This window comes from Chelonoidis abingdonii, chromosome 2 (assembly GCF_003597395.2).
Source record: "Chelonoidis abingdonii isolate Lonesome George chromosome 2, CheloAbing_2.0, whole genome shotgun sequence".
NCBI lineage: Eukaryota > Metazoa > Chordata > Testudines > Testudinidae > Chelonoidis > Chelonoidis abingdonii.
The window spans coordinates 69,073,378-69,092,487 of NC_133770.1; the positions used below are offsets into that span (position 1 = coordinate 69,073,378).

Sequence of the window (19,110 nt, forward strand, 5' to 3'; positions counted from 1 at the left end):
TGACGAAGTGGGTATTCACCCACGAAAGCTCACGCTCCAAAACGTCTGTTAGTCTATAAGGTGCCACAGGATTCTCTGCTGCTTTTACAGATCCAGACTAACACGGCTACCCCTCTAATATGTGAAAGGAATGAAGAATTTAAATGTGAGTAGGTGTCACTGAATTGTCCAGCTCTGGTTGGAATCCTGCTCATAATGAAACCTAGCAAGCCAGGCCAGGCGCTCTCTCTCCTGGTCTTTTATGGGTGCATCTGTCTCAGCATGCCAGTTTTCTTTAGGTGATATAAGGGACTCCAACGGTGCACAAAGATGGCTTTGAAGAGGAGACATATAAGTGCAAACTTAAATCCAAATTCTTAACACTCAAGTGAGTAAGGAAAAATGGAGTAAGCCAGCAGAATTGCCAAGGAGGGAGCATTGCTCAGCAGGTGGTGGGAGGCAACCAATGACAACCCAGTTTTATTGGAATATAGCTTCCAAGATTGCCTTCTTTATCCAGTATCCATTAAAACATACTCAGGTAAGAGCAGATCTCTGCAATCCCGAAACAGGGAATCTTAGAAATGGCTAAACCACATACCCAAAACGATGTTATTTCAAGACAGTCATTAGTATCTAAACACACCAAGTCTTGGAGCTTGTAATAGGATATAGGTCCCTCATCTAGACTGACTCTCAAGGTTTATATACTAGAAATAAAACCCTGAAGCACACTTATGACATTTAGACAAGTTCTCCCTTTGATCCAGAAGTTTGGCCAACACAGTGCCTTTAAAATCAAAGCGCTTAAAAATCATTTACTTAACCTCCTAACAAGCTGCCTTACCGCAGGGACTTTGGGATAGCTGTGTCCAATCACGGATTCCTCATATGGTGGGATATTCACATTTTGTGAGGGTTTGCAGAGACATCTCCCTGGAGGTCCTGGAAGCCCTCTTTCCCCTTTTGGTCCTATTGCTAATTGTCCTAGGAAGCAAAATACCAGGCTGCCATGTTATGTCGTTACTGTACAGAACACAAACCCAGCCTCAGAGGGGAACAGCTGAGTGGGGACTACATAATACCAGTAAGTTGAATTCACATCTGTCTAAGCTCTGGGTGCTCTGAGGTGCTGAGTTATCTCCCATAGACTTCACTGAGATTTCAGGGAACTCATTGCTATGTGACAGCAGATCTTTAGGGTGCCTATATTAACCGTATGGGGAGGGACATCATCACAAGGTGGGGTTTTAGGATAATAACTCAAATTATTGGACCAAAAAGGTTTGGAATTAGCAAATCTGATATGTGCAGCTTTCTGTGGGTGGAGTGGAACCTTTAAAATCTTGGTTGCCCTCCTAGCAGTATGGAGAAAACATCGCTTTGAAATTTTCTAGCTGATTTAGTCTATGCTTAGGTGTTTCTTACTGGGGGACATCAGCTGTATGAAGATCCATTCCCAAACAGCCGCCAGCACCATAAATGTACTGTTTCCAAGCAACTGCAGAGAAGGTAACTCTCACCCACTGAATAAGCCAAGAGGTGGCAAAGGGAAAGAGAAAACTGAGCAGATGAGCAGCAGCACAACCAGCTGGTGCTCGCTGGAGACACTCTTGGTTTCCAGCCATTTGTTTTTGTAAAAAAAATAAAATATGAACACCCTTTTTTATGCTTCATTACAAAATCATTAGGGAAAAAAACCTGACTGTTAATATCAACTATTGTCGCCTCAGTATCAGATCCTGTGTTGTCCCACATGTCTAGCTTTTGTCTTCTCCAAAGAGAAAAAAATCTGCCTAGGGTTTGAGTGAATTCATATGCTTGAATTTCTATATTTTTCAAGAATAAGGTTCTTCCTCCCTCCCGCAACCTCTGCCTTTATCTCTACAATACACCCAAAATGCAGAGACTGCAGGGGCATATGCAGCACACATGAGAAGGAGAAAGAGACTCCTTTTCATCTCTCCCATCCCCCCCGCCACCTCCTCTCAGCTGTTATTATGGCATCAATTATATCTGATATGTTTCTCTTTTGCAGCGCAGTGCAAGGTGAGCCTGCACCAGGTGATTAGAAGGATCAATATTGCTTTGTAAGCTGGAACATTTTGAGGAGGAAGGCTCCTGTCTCCCAGGATCTACTATGAGGACTCACTAATCCTCCAAGGCTGCCATCGCTTTCCCTCTTCCTCAAGCCCATTACCACAGGATGGGGTTTTAGGATAAGAACTTTCTCTCTCATGTGTGCTGCAAATGCCTCTGTGCTCTCTGTGTTTTGAGTGTATGGCAGAGATTGGGGGAGGGAGGAAGAGTCTTATTACTGAAAATTATACAAATTCACACAAATCCTAGGCAGCTTTGTTTCTCTTTGGAGATGCAGAAAGCTAGACATTTGCCACAACATAAAAGCTGATACTGAAATTGCAATAGTTGATAATAACATTTAAGGGTCTTTAGGGAATCTTATGGGCCAGATTATCTGTTTTTAATTAACTATTAGCAACCATAACAGATGCTTTAGAGGAAGTAGAACCAGCATAATGGACAATCATGGAACAACCTGCTCACAGGGGAAGTCTCTTCCTCAACCCAGGCAACTTGCAGCTGAACAACCAAAATGTCATGGACGTTTCTGTACCAAAACCTGTTTAACAGCATGATACAGGCTAGGAGAGGGGGTGAGGGAGGAAAGATGGGGAAGATGACTGCTAAGAGTGGCCTCTCTTACCTGATACTGAAGGTCCTGGTGGACCTGGTTGACCCGAAGGACCAGGCCTGCCAGGTGGACCCATAATTCCAGCAGGTCCAATATCTCCCTTTTGTCCCTAGCATATGAAAAACATACATTAATGACACAGCAAATTAATATCTACTACATTTAACATAAAGAAAGCAGATTCACCAGTGGAAACACATATATTGTACACGTCATACCCACCATGCATGGAGACACTGGAAGGGGAAACATACCTTATTCTCACACATGAATGAGAAGGAAAATCCTATTGTGATTCTGCTTTGAGATTAGACTACGTAAAAGTGGTGCCATCTTTCTCAATAGATCTGTTCTCTGTGTGTAGTCAAAGTCATATTTGCTGATGTGAGTGTTTGAAATTAGTTTTTACTGCTTTTTACTCCTGTTAGCCACGTAGGAGGGAACGCAGAGTGATCTTGATTCTACTGCTCCTTGTGCATCATCTACAGAATTGTTTACCAAATTCCAGTCTATACTTGTGCAAACCCTTTGATGGTTGGGCTTGCGCTGAGGTGACTGAGGAGGCTATAATTTGCTGACAGTAGGATTGTCCTGCAGAACTTTTATAACTGGTGATAATGCACAAGGAGGGAAGCTTGATTTTTGTTGCCTAGGTTGAGTTTTCAGGGCTGGAAGAAAAAAAATAATTTTCACCTATAAATGGAGCAAATCTGATTTGGAATCAATGAGACACAATAAATGTGGAACCCCAGGATGCCATATTTATTGTCACTTTTTGGGCGAAGGTTAATTTTTTCAACAGCCACTTAAGCGACTTAGGAGCCTAAGTCCTATTTATACAACTAATTTGGAGCTTGAGTCCTACTGACTTTCTCTTAGGTCCATTTGAAAATTTTGCCCTAGGACTGCACGGCATCTGTCAATTCTTTGCCTGTCTCTAGCCAGTACTGTCTCTTTCATAAGTCTGAAAAGCACCCATGCAGATTTTAATACTTCCATCAAAAAAGTAAAGAAATGTCAGTTAGAAAAATAGATCAAATCCAAATTTCTCAGAGACCCAGTCTCCTATTAAATTCAAAAACATTTCTAATATGATAGTACATATTTAAGATAGTTACATTTATCTTGTTATCTGTACAGTACATGACGTTTACGTTTCTCTCTCTCTCTCTTTTAAAACTGATCCAGAATTCCATGGTGCATCGCTTAGCCCACGGTTTACATAACTGGTATGACCTTGATGCAAAAAGACACACCATTTTGCATGGTAAAAACTGTATATACTGTATTTACTTTCCTTTAATCCCAAAGGTGATGAATTCCAATGAGGTGGTGTAATTCTAGGGTAACATGCGTTCAGAGAATAACGACAGGCCACTGCACGTCTTGTTTCAGAGTAATGGAGAGTACACATAGCCATGTATACTAAAATAATTTTGTGTTATATAATACTCTGTATCCCATGGATAACTTTAAATGTCATCTGCAGTATCTGTAGCCAGGGTCCATCCAGAATTAATGCAATATTTCACTTTGTTTAAATAATCGCTTTTTCACCAATGAACCTTAGTGTCCACGTGAATATTCATGTTGATGGGCAATAATTGCTCGCATTAAGCAATGGGCACGCAAAACTGGCAGAGCACAATAATAAAAAATTGAGTAGCAACCAAGATTCTTCCTAGGAAACCTTCCTCCCCCTCAAATGAATATATGGCAGAGGAAATAAACTGTCATATACTGGACTGTCTGAGAGGTACTTGATTTCCATGTGCAATATACTGGATGAACAATCAGCTAACACTCCTTGCTCAATGAAGATAGAGCAAACCAGGACAATGATTTACACTTGAATGTCTTTTGCCTTGTTTCTTTTCACAAATCCCTACAGGACTTGGGAAAGCTCTTCTCAAAGACAAAATATAATCTTCCTAGATGCAGGGAACCAACCCTCTAGAAGGGCCTTTTTCCAAGTAACACTATTTGCTCATGGCTGATATAAAACATTCTATCTTGTCAACACTGAAATCCTGGACTGGCTACTTAATGTCAATTTCCATGCTGCAAAACTGAGGGAACAGCCCTTTTTATGTCAGTTTGGGAGCAGCAAGGCTGTGACTTCTGAGTTCCACAGCTTGCCTATCTTTTCAGAATGGATATGCCCCTGAAGACTCAGCACACAACTGAAGAAGCCAATGAGATAATCAAGATGGATCTCAGAATGGAACCGGAAGTAACACTTTCTTAATTTAGCTGCTATGCAGACATTTATACAGGGATGTCAGCTGTTTCAGGAGACAGGAAACAGCTCTGTGTGGGCGAAAGCTATCTTCTCTGTTTAACAAATAGCCATTAAATACAGATTTCCCATTTAACACAAGCAACACGTATAACAGTCAGACCAGCAAAGCCTTAAAATAACATTTTAAAGTTTTTTTAAGAAGAGAAAATAAAAAATGATATCAGCATAGTTGATCAATGATACAGAGGGAAGCCCAATTTTCAACCTTGAGTATATAAGGTTAATGCTCAAATTGACATTTAGACACTCTGCGAGTACGTGGATGCTAATGTCCAAACATGGGATTTTGACTCCTAATTTAGGGCCAGATTAAAGTACCCTTAATCATGCTAAACGGTACCTTACACGACAAGTACTCCTATAAATCAACGGGATTACTTATTGCATAAAATACTACTTAATGTCACAAAGCTCCCAAACTCAAAAACTGGTAAGATCAAAAGTTACTGCAACTCCAAGTGTTCAAGCAGAACTGTGGGCACTGTGCCTTCTCTCTATTTAAGCATCAGAAGTAACATCTGTGCCCATTCCTCTGGTGGGACAAATTAACATAGCGTAAGAAAGATGTCAGAGAGCACATAGCAACTTTTAAAAATTCACATCTGAAAGGGCAAAATTCTTCTTGCTGTATCATGTGACAGACCCATTTTGCATATTCTACATTTGGTTTGTATTCTATTTTTAGGATTAACCTTGCAAAAAACTGGTATTTAAAAATTTCCCACACGGTAAGGCATTATCTCACATGGACTTATTCCTATTGGCACTGCACCACCAGCAAATCAGACCAATGATTCAGATTTTCAGTGCTCGGTGTAACCATCTTACAAATAAAATACCTGCAACTGGCCATTGAACATGAGCTTCTTCAAAGGAACTGCTGGAGCTCCTGCAACTGTGTGCAAATATTATTGTTTAAAATTGGTTCAGGTTGTTAAGGAAGCAATATGAGGAAACATGCACTAAAAATGCAACTGATGATGCGTATTAGCTCTTCTGAGTTCGTAATTAATGTAATACTTTTAATTACTTGGAGAAATGTATGCAACTTATATTGGAGAAGCTTGCATCAATTTCTATATACAATTATCAGCTTTTACACCTAATCCCAAAGAATTTGAAGATGTAAGTTCTATACATATAATTATTCTGAACCCTCCAAAAAGAACAAGTTACTATAATATTATTTCATCTGGTTAATCTTTTACCAGATTTCAATTATTTTTATTTTAAAAGTTGCTACGTGCCCTCTGTCACCACTTTCAGAGTGCATGGATTTATCCTTTGTATGCGGTACTATGATGATTGGTTCCATTCATGTAACCAGGATGATTAATCAATGCGATCTCAGGAGCTACTCCATAAAGAGGAAGAGACAGTAAGAATGTGGACGGACGTCCATGCAAAGTCCATTTGAACTCAAGGGGGCCATGCCTAGGCACAAGGACCTATCCATGTGGATCCAGTTGCAGGATTGGAATTTAAAATGGTACTGGAGGTGTATTTAGTGCATACACATACTATGCTTTTGAAGTACAAACCAATGGTTCTTGTGAGCCCACAATGTATTAATCTAGTCCATTAGAGTGCCAGGTGTCTCTTTTCCAATGCACACAAGCAGTTTTACTCTGAGCCTGGTCACTGTTTAGCCAAGCTGAATATATTTAATCTCCCTTCATAAATCAATTCCTTCCCCCCCTAATTATTTTTCTTGCTCTTCACTGAACTGCTCTAATCTGTTGATATATTCCTGGCATGTGGTGCCCGGGCTGAACGCAGTATTCTAGGTATGGCAGTCTTGCCGGAACCATATCAAGATGGATTATAACCTGCTCCCTGATGTGACACCTTTGGATACACAACCCAGAGCTCCCATTTACTTCAGCATTACTGCCTCCCAGCTTTCTACTTCTTACTAGTTATTTGTATTTTATATTCATTCATAGATTAGAAGGCCAGAAGGGACCACTGTGATGCATCATCTACTCAGCCCTCAAAAACTACAGTTTCCCATCAGGAAATGAAACTCTGGCCTCCAACATGACAGGCCGGGATTCTCACCACTATGCTAACAAGGAAGGGTCTAGAAGTGCAGTTCTGATGGGATTCAAACCCACAATATTTGAATGCCCTCCCAGCTCTAGAAGTCCAATGCACAACAGAGCCAATAAAAGTGCATTTAAGTCCTGCTGAGATTTGAACTCAGTTTCCTGGATTGACAGTGTAGCGTACCAGCCATTACATTGTGCAAACACTAGCATTATCCCTTGATGTATTAGTTCCAGGTTGAAAGTGACATTGCTATTTCCTACACATATTTCTAATTTTGCACCACTGGACAATTTGTTTTCGGCTCAGATGCCATGTTGTGGTGACTGTTATTAAATAATGATAGTGGAATGTTTCTGATTCCAAACCAAACTTGGAAAGCAGACTATAAAGGCTTCCTCCAATTGGTTACTTCCAAAACCTTTACTTAGGGTGGAAATGGGATACCATGCAGTGTTTACACCATGGCCAATGAACTCTGCCCCACTCTGCTGCTGAGGGCGGATGTTACGGATGCTCTGATCATGTACAGTGGCTCCTCAACTCCACGTGGGTGAGAAAGGTAGTTGGGGAGACTAAGGACCCGATGCTGGCCTTCACTGTGGCCTCTCCAATGCCCCAACAGGTCCATAAAGCCAGCTTACCTGTCTGGCTAAGAATTCTCTTAGCCTGAAGTGACATCCTTTCTCACAGCCCTCAGTGGCAACAGCATGGCTGGAGTATCCCTACATGCTGGGTATCCCTGGCTGCCATAACCATCCCTTGGGTTATTGACATCTGGGGAGAAATTAGAGCAGCCCTGACTCCAAGCCAGCCTCAGTACTGGGGAGCCACAAAGGTCTTGTGAAACCACTGTTGCTCCACACACTTTGGGTCCAGTCCTGTGCTGAGTGTACCAGAGAACCAGGACCTGAACTGGTTTGAGAGTCATAACGGAGATACCCTAGCTGCCAGCTCTGACAGGGAAATGTCAACAAGGGCAGGTGTGTGGAGCCTATCATCTGTAAGAACCGCACCCCTGCAATGCTGTTTGGCACTCAGAGGGAAGATCACAGCCCTGTCTGAAGTTACACTCAACCAAAATCTTATCATCAGTCTAGGAAAAATTACATTTCAGATAACATACAGCCTGACCTTTGACCTTCAAATTCTGACTGTATGACTGGCCAGGCTTGAACTCCTACACAAGTAGAACACTTACACTATATAATGTATGTATGCACACATGTGTGCTCATGCACTCCCCCCATATATATTCAAAATCATTCAATTTCTATGCACAAAAAGTGGAGAGAATCAATGTAACAAAATACTGGGGCATGAAATGACAGAGGATCTAGTGACTCATCACAACCACACAAATCCCAGAAAACTCGTAAAGAGAAAACATAGGGTTCCTACTTGTTTGCCTCGTTTTCCTGGTCTTCCAATAGGTCCTCTGTGCCCAGGCACTCCAGGTTCTCCCTTTGGACCCATTTCTCCCTTAGGGAGTCGGGGATGGGAGGGAAAAAAAGCAGGTCTTAAGTAGAGACATATGTATTAAATTGGTAAATGTGTCTTATACAACACAGCAGGTAATTCAATACATTCAGTGTACACTATTAGGCTATGTGAACAGTTTGGTCCTAAGAGAATACCATTATTGTTGTAAAATATATTGCCAGTGAATGGTTATAACTAAATACTTTAAAAAATACTTTAAAATTTTAACTTATTTTTTTACCCACAATCCCTCAGAAAGGTCCTTCATCTAAAAAAGAAGCCAGCTGGGGAAATTAGAAACAGGTTAGTAGACGTGAGGTTTTCCAGGTAACTTGGCTAACAACCCTCTTTCTGACACATTTCAAAGTATCTAGCTTTGCTGCAAGGATCCGTAATTAATAAAAACACCAGTAAGAAAGGTGACCAGCTCTCTCCTCTGCTATACCCTTCAGAAGTAGCCATTATTTTCTTAACCTAATTTCTCAGACAAAATATGATTATGATTGTTACATATAGACCTTCCTTTAAGGATTCTGCCCATAAAACAATCTTTAAACCTGAATTATAATTATTTGTCTACTTCTTGATTAATGGAGATACCAAAACCAGTCAGAGTAAGCCCTGCTATTTAGAAGCAGGTCATTCTAAATCATAATACTATTTAATAGAGATGTTTAGTAACACCATGCAATTGGATTGGCTATGAAGTTACAAACAAAAGTTTGGAAACTTAAAGTGGGGGCAAGTTTCTGATCAAATATTCCTGAAAAAAAAATTGAACAAACAAACAAACAAACAAACAAACAAAAAACTTCACCTAAGCCAAAACCTGCTGTCTTCACCTAAAATAAAAAGACTGCAGGGTCTGGTTCAAGGGATGCAAAATACTGGTCACCTAATTAAAATGAAACTCTCAATTTTTTGGCACCCTTTGACAAAGATCCATGGTTCTGGAACTTAGATGCTGCTGAAACCACTCAATGAACCAAGTGTCTATGTGGATGCTTACTCAAATTTCTAAGGAGACTTTATATCATGTTTACTTACTTTCTGCCCCAGCATTCCAGGGAAACCTATATACCCCTGTAAAGCAAAAGATAAGAGTAATCAAAAACATGCTGAGTGATCTTTGACAGCATAGCATCAGTTTTTGTTTTGATATACTCCAAAGGAGACAATGTATTGGGGTTTTGTAGCCAGACAATTTGTCCAGACACATTTTCATTATAAATGGGCAGTAGCCTCTTTGTGCCACAGTAGCTTGAAGACAAAAAATCCCTGGTGGCCAGGGCTGTGTGTGGCTCTTTTAATTAGCCAGAATGGGCTACGAGAGATCTCGAGGGTCTTAACACAGTGCAATATGCTCAGCATGTCCCAGCACCCTAACATGGGAAAATATTCTTCACTCACTGGCTGAAATTTAAAGGGGCCTGAAACAACTCCTCCTAGCTATCTGATGAAGGTGCCATATAACCCAAGAATTACTCTAGGGTTCAGTGATGGAGGCTTTTCTGTGAACTCTCCTCCTTAGCAGCAGTTCCACAAATGCCTGGCATGAGAAGGAGATGTTTACTGTTAGGCCATGTATAGCTAACAAATATTTTTTGTGACTACCAAGCAGAACCTCATTAACTCAAAAAGACCACTGATATTTTGATCTGATAAGGCCAAAGCATTAATCAGATTCCTGTACTTACATCGGGAGGGATTCACACTCTATGTGGTTAGGAATTTAAATTTATGGTAAAAATTCCACATCATCAAATCTCAGTTTATTTTCAGAATAATATGATATTATCAGCTAAAACCATTTGAAAAGGATTTATAGGCTGGCTTATGTTCGCTCAGGTTTAATTTAAAGCCACTGTGAAACCAAAATATGTACCTTGTCTCCTTTGAGGCCTTTGTCACCCCTCTCTCCTCTGGCTCCCTGGGGGGGGTGGGAAGGAGTGGTAGAAATAAAGACAATTTTTACCATTTCATAGGGAATTTTTTTCTTGTCTGTGTGAAGCATTAAACAGGGGAGGACAGTTTAGTAACATATAGTAACATTCACAGTGTGTGGCTGACAGCAGATTATAAATTCACTTAAAAATGTTCCTTATTATTAATATTTATATTACAGCAGTATCTAGATTGGAACTTGTTGGAAAAAAGGGCACATTTGCTAAACTTGAATTTTTTCAACCGGCTCTAGTCTGGAGTCCGCAAACATTGTGCTGTGCGTTATCTTCACACATGGTAAGGGACTTTCTCTGCCTCCCAAAGCCCATGATCTAAACAGATGATAGCCAAAGGAAGGATTACTATGCTCATTTTACAAATGGGGAACAGAGAGAGAAAATGATTCACACAAGTTCAAATAGGGAATCAGAAGAAGAGCTAGGAATTAAATCCAATGCTTTGGGAGCTCAGCTCAATGTTTATACCACATGCCCATCTTTCTTCTCAGTACAAGTCTTAATACCACTCTCCTTTCATAGGACTTTCTGATTTCACATCCACAGCATCTCAACTTGCTAATGGGTGTATAGTAAATTTCTACAATAGTTTCCATTATTGTTTACAATGTTTAAGTTATTGTAACACTGACCTTTTCTCCTCTACTTCCAGGATAACCCTAAAAGGGAAAGAGACATTTTACTACTTCATATTTTCCAGATCTTCCAAGAAGTGAATTCACATCTTGCAAATTTAAAAGTCAGAGGAGGGGAGCTTAAATAATTAGTTGCATCAACTTCTAAATCCAAATGTTTTCTTTGTAGATTGTAAGAGAGCAGAAAAAAAGTATAGCTATGAAAGTACAGACAAAGGCAAGATATTCCAGCCCATAAGACAGCATGAAAAAGCCAGCAGGTAAAGCAAGCATGCTAATCGTGTTTGAAGTGGCTTTAAAAACTAAAAGAGCAGAACGCAAATTCAGTTACTGGTTTAATTAAATCTTATCCAGTCTCTGCAATTAATAACCCCAAGCAATTTAGAAATAATTTCCCAATCACCTTTTTTTTCCTCCTAAGCTGCAAATATTAAATGTAGTCCCTACAATATGTTTTAGTTGGCTTCCAATGTGAAGATTACTATGACTTTTAGTTTTTCCTTCTTAAGAAATACCCAACAAATAGCCTGGGAGCATGTATAATTCTGTGCTAAGTTAAGGATAGAAAGCTAAGGGAGGTGTCATTTTGTTCATAAAAATCCACAGAATCATAATTTCAATGGTATCACCCTCTGCAGCATGGCAGGAGGACTTGCCCCCTCTCATCCCCGTCACCCAGCACCAGGTCCTTAGGTTTTGATAATACAGTATCATCAGAAATGGGTTGAAATTGTGCCTCATTTGAAATCCCTTTCTACTATGAACACAACGCTACCAAATATGGCCTAGAATAATTATGTAAATATGTATTTGACAAAATATTTAAAAATCCATTAAAAAAATTACATGTTAACATGGGTGTGTCAAACATGCGGCCCTAACATGCTTAAATTGTGGCCCTTGACTGACAATATTGTGTTATCACTTAATGCTCAGGACATGATACCTGATTTTTTTTTTTATGTTACAGGGTACTATAAAATGGAAGGCCAACCGAGTTGATTTGCCATGATGGGCAAAAAGGAGAGGCAGTTCACAGTGATACTGATGATCAGCTTTGTTTATTATGCCAAAAAGGTTGCAATGAGGCACTAGTTTAGATGTCAGCATTCAGCCAGACATTACTGGAATCCATTTGCAAATGGTTTGCATATAATGCACATTACATAACATAATTCATTACAGTCCCAAAGTATTTTATTACATAATTCTTGTTTTTACCTTGGTCTTGCTTCTTTTTAGCTATCAATGGGGAGATGAAGAGGAGCGACTAGTAGCTGGATCTCGCAAGAGCTGGTTAAACACAATGTTCAGTGGCACCTTACACACTAAAAGAAGTGCAGCACAAATTGAACTTGGCAAGGCAGGAGAGGAAGTACATTGAGGACCAGAAAAAAGTTGAAGATGCTGGGACAAATACTTGCTGTGGGCAAATCTGTCAGGATGCCTAATTGGAATCTGCACTTCGTAGCACTGGAAGACTTTGTGAAATACTTTTTTGTTTTAGATTTAACCTGCACTGATAGCCTTGTACCTTCCTAAAATAAGAGAAAAGTCTGATCCTGACATATGGGAGGAATTCCAAAGAGGAAATTGGTTTGTGAAAAGGTCAGCAGTTCCTATCCATGCACTTGGTTCAGACAAAGCCCTAGGGCACTTAAACACAGCAATGAACATCACTGAGGGGTCGGTAGGCATAATACAGCATCCAAATCCTTTCCCCTAGTTTTTCCTGACAACCCCAGAACTCCATCGAATTTTGAACACAACATTACGTATGGCTGAGATGATGTCCAAGAAATAACCAAGCACCATATAGACTTATTAGGTGCTGTTAAATGCCAAGAAGGGGCTATTTTAAAGCTACAGGACAAGCTTAAGCCACTGGCAATGCACTTGTGTGATGGACCTGAGCTCCTCAATATCACGACGAAAGCAGTCTTCAGTGATGAGATAGCTAGAGATGTCAACTGAAGGGACATTTTGGGTCATGTCTTGTAGGAAGCTTTCAAAACCCAACAGATTATCCAAGCCTCCATCAATCTATGGGCTCCCATCAAGAAGAACAGATTAAAACTGTGCTTTAATGCAAAGAAGAAAGTCAGAGTGAAGATGGCAGGGACTACTACAGAGCTAACCACAGACAGGTCATTGTTTGATCATCTCCTGATTGTGTCCAGATCTCATCAGGATGTTGATCTACACGAGCCTGTGGGAGAGAACAAGTTTTCCATGGTATCACGCTCCATGTTCAAATGAAATAGAATAATGCATGTTTCACGTGAACAGCAAACTAATGCACATTTTGCATGCTCTTCCTAAGCCAGCACTTACTAACAGTGTGACTAGTAACTTATGCCAGCAGAGGCCTTTCAGCATAGCAATCAGATGGCATGGCTGAGGTACAAGCTCTCATCAAACCAGAAACAGTTAATACCTTCTGAGACTTGGCTGAATACTTCATCATGAGGATACAGAGAAAATACTGGACTTTTGACAAAATCCTCCTGGTGTTTGATATGTAGCAGAGGAATCAGTTAAACATATTGCCACAAAGAAGAGTCTTCATGATATTGAACCCGTCCAATACAAAATCACCGACTTCACAAACACCTTCAATGTCACAGTTAAGAAGCTACTGTCTCATATTTGCATGAAGTACAAATTAACCTCATATCTTGCAGGAGAAATGCTCCAGCATGTGAAAAATTGCTCAAAGAATTTCATCATCACATGGCATAATGAAGCTGCTGCGCTTGCACTGTTCAGTGGAGTTTCTTGGTAGTACCATGAGTAGGCTGACAATAAAATTATCTTGCATGCCGTCAATGCCACAGAGAGGGGGGCTACTAAACTTTGGAGTTTTGCACAAGACACAGCTGTCCTAATGCTCTCTATGAGACACTACTCAAGGCTTCAGCAAGATTCTGTTTTTGTGCCTGCTGCTGGAGAACAGAATCACTGTCTGTCCCTCAGAGATGTGTTCCTATCACTCAGACCTTAAAAGCCAACTCACCGCTTGGTTTCTACAGGATATGACACTCCTGGAAGGTTGGCTGGAGAAATCAAATTATTTTACTGGAATACATTTGATTTAGCCACCATAGACTCTCACCTCACTGTGAAAATGTTCAGCAGGGCTGAGACAACTACTGATGAGGTCAAATACACTTGGAAGCATTCGCATGTTGAGTTTATTATTTGATGACCAACATTATGACACTTGCACAGCTAGGTTGGTGGATGTTTTCCAAGAAGCAAAGGGAGAAAAATTGCCACTGTCAAGCGGTGTATTTATACCTGCTATCAAGAGGACACATTGTCAAGCAGTAGAATGACTCCAGGATGATCAAGCACATCCAAAACTGCCCTCCTCTGTTGGGCATGGATGGGTCTGTAAGGATGGACTGATCACATCAGTTGTGTGTGAAATACCAGGCATTCCTGAATCAATCATTTAGCTAATCAAATGCTTGTGTGAAAAGACCAGATGCTCACCAGCCTGCAAATGTTTGGCCAGAAGCCTGCCTTGTACAGAGATGTGTGAGCACGATGCAGATGAAGACAACTTGTTTGATAATATGTCTAGCAGAGGTGCTTTGGACAGAGACAATGCTGCTGACTTTTATGAATAAATGTTTTCAGTCCTACATGTCAAGGCTAATTTCCCTAGGATCACCAAAAATCAACGTCCTTTTTAGGTAAACAATGCATCTCTGTGTTAAAGCATAATTGGAAAAAGTTGATTTTTAAATATTTTTTTCAATACACATCTACATCAGGAGTAGGCAATCTATGGCACGCATGCCAAAGGAGGCACTAGAGCTGATTTTCAGTGGCACTCACGCTGCCCAGGTCCTGGCCACCGGTCCGGGAGACTCTGCATTTTAATTTAATTTTAAATGAAGTTTCTTAAACATTTTAAAAGCCTTATTTACTTTACATACAACAATAATTTAGTTATATATCTTAGACTGACAGAAAGAGACCTTCAAAAAACATTAAAATGTATTACTGGCATGCAAAACTTTCAATTAGAGTGCATATGAAGACTCGGCACACCATTTCTGAAAGGTTGCCAACCCCTGATCTACATAATTGTTCCAGGTTTGTCACTGCATTTGTGGTAGAAAGGGCGTTCAAATAATACCCAACTCGATTCATTTCCAATGACATTGTACTATCAAAATTTCCATCAACTCGAGGAACTGGTGCTGGGAGACCATGAGGAGGGTCAGGCAGAGTGCCTGCCATGCTGCAGAGGATGACACCATTGAAATGATGATTCTGTAGATTTTTACAAATCAAATGACACTCACCTTCCCTTTCTATCACTAAGTTGTCCATGTAATGAAATTTTACTACACTACATTCCCAGACTAAAACAGCTGCATCTATTTCTTCTTTCCTGCTCCGTTTTTGAGTAAGGTAGTGACATAAAGAGCAGGATGAAATCACACACTCTCTGCATTGGTCAGCGTACAATTGACATTTGAGTTCGGGTCATATTTGGAAATCCTTGTTGGTTGCATGAGAGAGATTGTGCTATTCCTGTTATGTTAAAGACATTAGTTCAGCTCTAACATTGAACACAAGGCCTATCCTCAGTGGGTATGTGTCATGGGAGGGCATGGGAGCACTTAGGCAGTTTACTGCTTCCTTTGTTTTTTATTCCTTTAACTGTTGCAAATTTACACTCTACAAAAAATATAGATACTAGGGCCATATATCTGTTCTCCTGTCCCCCTCTCTCTTCAGATCCAAGTGGGCAGCACAGTCTTCATATCCTGTACCACATGCTGAACAGTCTGCAGACTTGTACACAGAGGAAATGCCCTGAGAAGTATCACAGCACAAATGTTAAATGGCTGCTCTCGTACATAGTGCTCGATTTCCAACTTGGCATCACAAATGTAAAGCAAATCAGTGACCCAAAGTTTTGCTCAGAAAGAAGGTTCTGGCTCTTCATACAATTAGCATCCCAGGCAAGTCTGGAAATTCCTGGAATCTAGGTACTGAGACTCCATAGTGAGCAGAATAACTGTGACTAATTGTGTCTGAATTTCTGGGGTATTCACACACCTCCTACTAAGCCCACATAGTCTTGATGGCAATCTACTCTTTGGTTGTTCCACCATCCAGGCAATGAATCTCAGTGAGCTAGCTTCAGGACATTGTACTGCATGTTCTGTGCAGCCACCAGGGTACCCCCATTAAAGCCTCCCTCTCCCACAAGAGAAACAGGTTTCAGCACTTTTGAGAGAAGGATTAAGCCATCAGAGAAGAGACCTCATATTTTACCTTTTCCAGTTCCCTGATATTTTGTGTCATACACATAAACATTCAGAAGCCATAATACACCAAAACGTTTGTGTAAGAAGCTAGGAAAGCAGCCACAGCAGGCCATATTGCACAACCCTTTTCAGCTTCAAGAAGAAAATCTTGTGCTTTTAATTGTGTGTAAAAGAAAACCCCAAAGCCTACTGTTATTTGAAAAAGAACCAAAATCTCCACAAGTGCTTTCTAACCAGTTCATGAAGGAAGCAACAGAGTGTTAGAAACCAATGTCTGAATACATAGCAGCTGGATTAACAAACCTTTGAGCCAATTGGTCCTCTTGTACCTTGCAATCCCATCACACCCACATCCCCCTTTTCACCCTAAAGGGGTTAAAAAAAAAGAGTTAACAACTGTGGCTCTTGAAAGGTGTCATATTGGAACAACTGATTATTCTGTTTTTGTGTCAAATGTATGAAATATACCTAACTTTAACAACTGTCAGTGTAGTTTTATAGTGTAAATCCAAACTGTATACTGCCAACTGACTTAGCCTGAGTCATCAGGCATTTTCTCATTTCTTCCAGTCTCATCTCTTTGGGTATGATTTTCTTTCTAAGTAATACATGCTTTAGTTTTCCCAGATCCTGCACAAGCATATGTGGGCAAATTATTCCCAGTAGCATTTTCACCTATGCCAAGGCATATAGACTCAACCTGGTGTGCCTTAACGATACCACCTCCCTGGGTCATAGTGACCAAATGTTGTAGTCTGCTGGGATCCTCTTGTTATGGAGGGATAAAACCTGGCTGTTTTGATTGCCTGTCAGATGAGCATCGGAGAAGGGTGAGATCTGGAGTCACTGCAGAAGTAGTAACCCTAGCAGGGTGGAAAACTTGAGCTCTTTGTGCTCCCTGCAGAAGGAAGCGCATTTGGCCTTTCCAGCCTCAGTGGTGAGCAAGATCTTCATGCTGGATGCAGCCAAGCAAGGGGAGAGTTAATGGAGCTGAAGAGAAGACTTGGTGAAGCAACGTGGGAGAAAGGAGACCTGGAGGAAGGCTATGCCTAAGGGAGACTGGAAACCTGAAAGAGGACTAATGAGGAAGGAAAGAGAAAGGAGACCTGGAGATGGGGAAAGAGGGAGAAAACAGCCCATAGGAGGTTTGTAGAAAGAAAAAGGTGTGGAAGAATAACTAAGTGAAAGGAAGGCCTCTGAAGGTTGGAAAATGGGAGACAGAAGACCTGGATGTGGAAAATGGAAGGAAAGAGGAACCTACTTTAGGGAAACAAGCACAGGCACCTATAGAAATCTATTTAGGCCAAGCCAACCTTACCATAGATTGGTGGGAAACAGAAATAAGTGAAGAGTAGAAGACACAAACAAAGGAAACAAGACACAAATCTAAAGAACAGAAGAAGGAGGAGGAGGAGGTTGATAGAAGCAAAAGAACAAGAAATAATGTAGGACTTGGAGGCAAATTATGAGGAAGAGACAAAGATGAGAAGGAGTGGGGTCTGTAAGGAGTAGGGTAAAAGCTACACTAATAGATGAAACTGAAGAAAATTGTCTGAATACAGAAAAAAGAACGAGGAGTACTTGTGGCCCCTTAGAGACTAAAAAATTATTTCAGCATAACCTTTTGTGGGCTAAAACCCACTTTGCCCAAATAAATTTGGTAGTCTCTAAGGTGCCACAAGTACTCCTCGTTCTTTTTTCTGTACAGACTAACATGGCTACCACCCTGAAACCTGAATACAGAAAGGCGCCCTTCACTAAAGGACTAGGATTCATGGACAGAAATGACCAACTGAACCAGTTTTAAATTTTTAAAATATAGTTAATCTGCTATCAGACCTCTAAGTGTGGCGGTGCTAGATGGCTGTGCAATCCTCCCATTCTCATTGCTGCCACTGGGGGAAAAAACTGGTGCATATCATGACTTTTGAGAGGGATCACTTCCCCACTCTCACCACAAATGGAGCACTGAGCCCTTTAACGCCAATGACCATTGTGTAGATTAAGTTCAGAGAAGCCTCAAAATACTGACGCTAGCATGTACAGTATCCGGTTCCCACCAGCATGTCCTTGCAGCTCGTAGGCAGAGGGGCCAGGGGGCTCCATGCGCTGTCTGTGCCCACAGGCACCAGCCCTGCAGCTCCCACTGGCTGTGGCTCCTGGCCAATGGGAGCTGCAGAGCCGGCGTTTGTGGCAGGAGCGGTTGGCAGAGCCCTCCTGGTGCTCTTCTCCCTAAGAGCTGAAGGGACATGCTGGTCAGAGCTGGGTAGAGAGCCTGCCAGCCCCCTCCACCCAGCACCAGCAGGGTCCTGGGTCACACACTGCCACCCCCTGCACGGGTCCCAGTCCGCGTACCACTGCCCCCCACACCAGCACCAGCAAGAGTCCTGGACCACCCCCTCCCAGCACCTGCGATACCCCTGGACAACACCCCCTGCCCCCGAGCAGCAGCCCAAGTTTTAGTTAGAGTTATATAGTAAAAGTCATGGACAGGTCATGGGCCATGAATTTTTGTTTACTGCCCATGACCTGTCCATGACTTTAATAAAAATACCTGTGACTAAAACGTTGCTACCACAACCCCTGACTTGAAGTGGATAGCTCAGTGGTTTGAGCATTGGCCTGCTACACCCAGGGTTATGAGCTCAGTCCTTGAGGGTGCCATTTAGAGATCTGGGGCAAAAATCTGTCTGGG

General features: G+C 41.2%; 2 protein-coding genes across 2 annotated transcripts in view; one reads left to right on the plus strand and one right to left on the minus strand.

Moving 5' to 3' along the window:
- Window positions 1–19,110, plus strand: part of WIPF3 (WAS/WASL interacting protein family member 3) — a 323,552-nt gene that overhangs the window by 303,665 nt on the left and 777 nt on the right. The window lies entirely within an intron of this gene.
- Window positions 1–19,110, minus strand: part of COLQ (collagen like tail subunit of asymmetric acetylcholinesterase) — a 69,152-nt gene that overhangs the window by 11,768 nt on the left and 38,274 nt on the right. Inside the window, exons 7-13 of the mRNA XM_032801125.2 lie at window positions 16,719–16,781; window positions 11,119–11,145; window positions 10,411–10,455; window positions 9,573–9,608; window positions 8,445–8,525; window positions 2,705–2,801; window positions 827–966 (exon numbers count right to left, since the gene is read on the minus strand). Coding sequence (XP_032657016.1) covers window positions 827–966; window positions 2,705–2,801; window positions 8,445–8,525; window positions 9,573–9,608; window positions 10,411–10,455; window positions 11,119–11,145; window positions 16,719–16,781 — 489 coding nt within the window. The remainder of the gene's footprint in view (window positions 1–826; window positions 967–2,704; window positions 2,802–8,444; window positions 8,526–9,572; window positions 9,609–10,410; window positions 10,456–11,118; window positions 11,146–16,718; window positions 16,782–19,110) is intronic.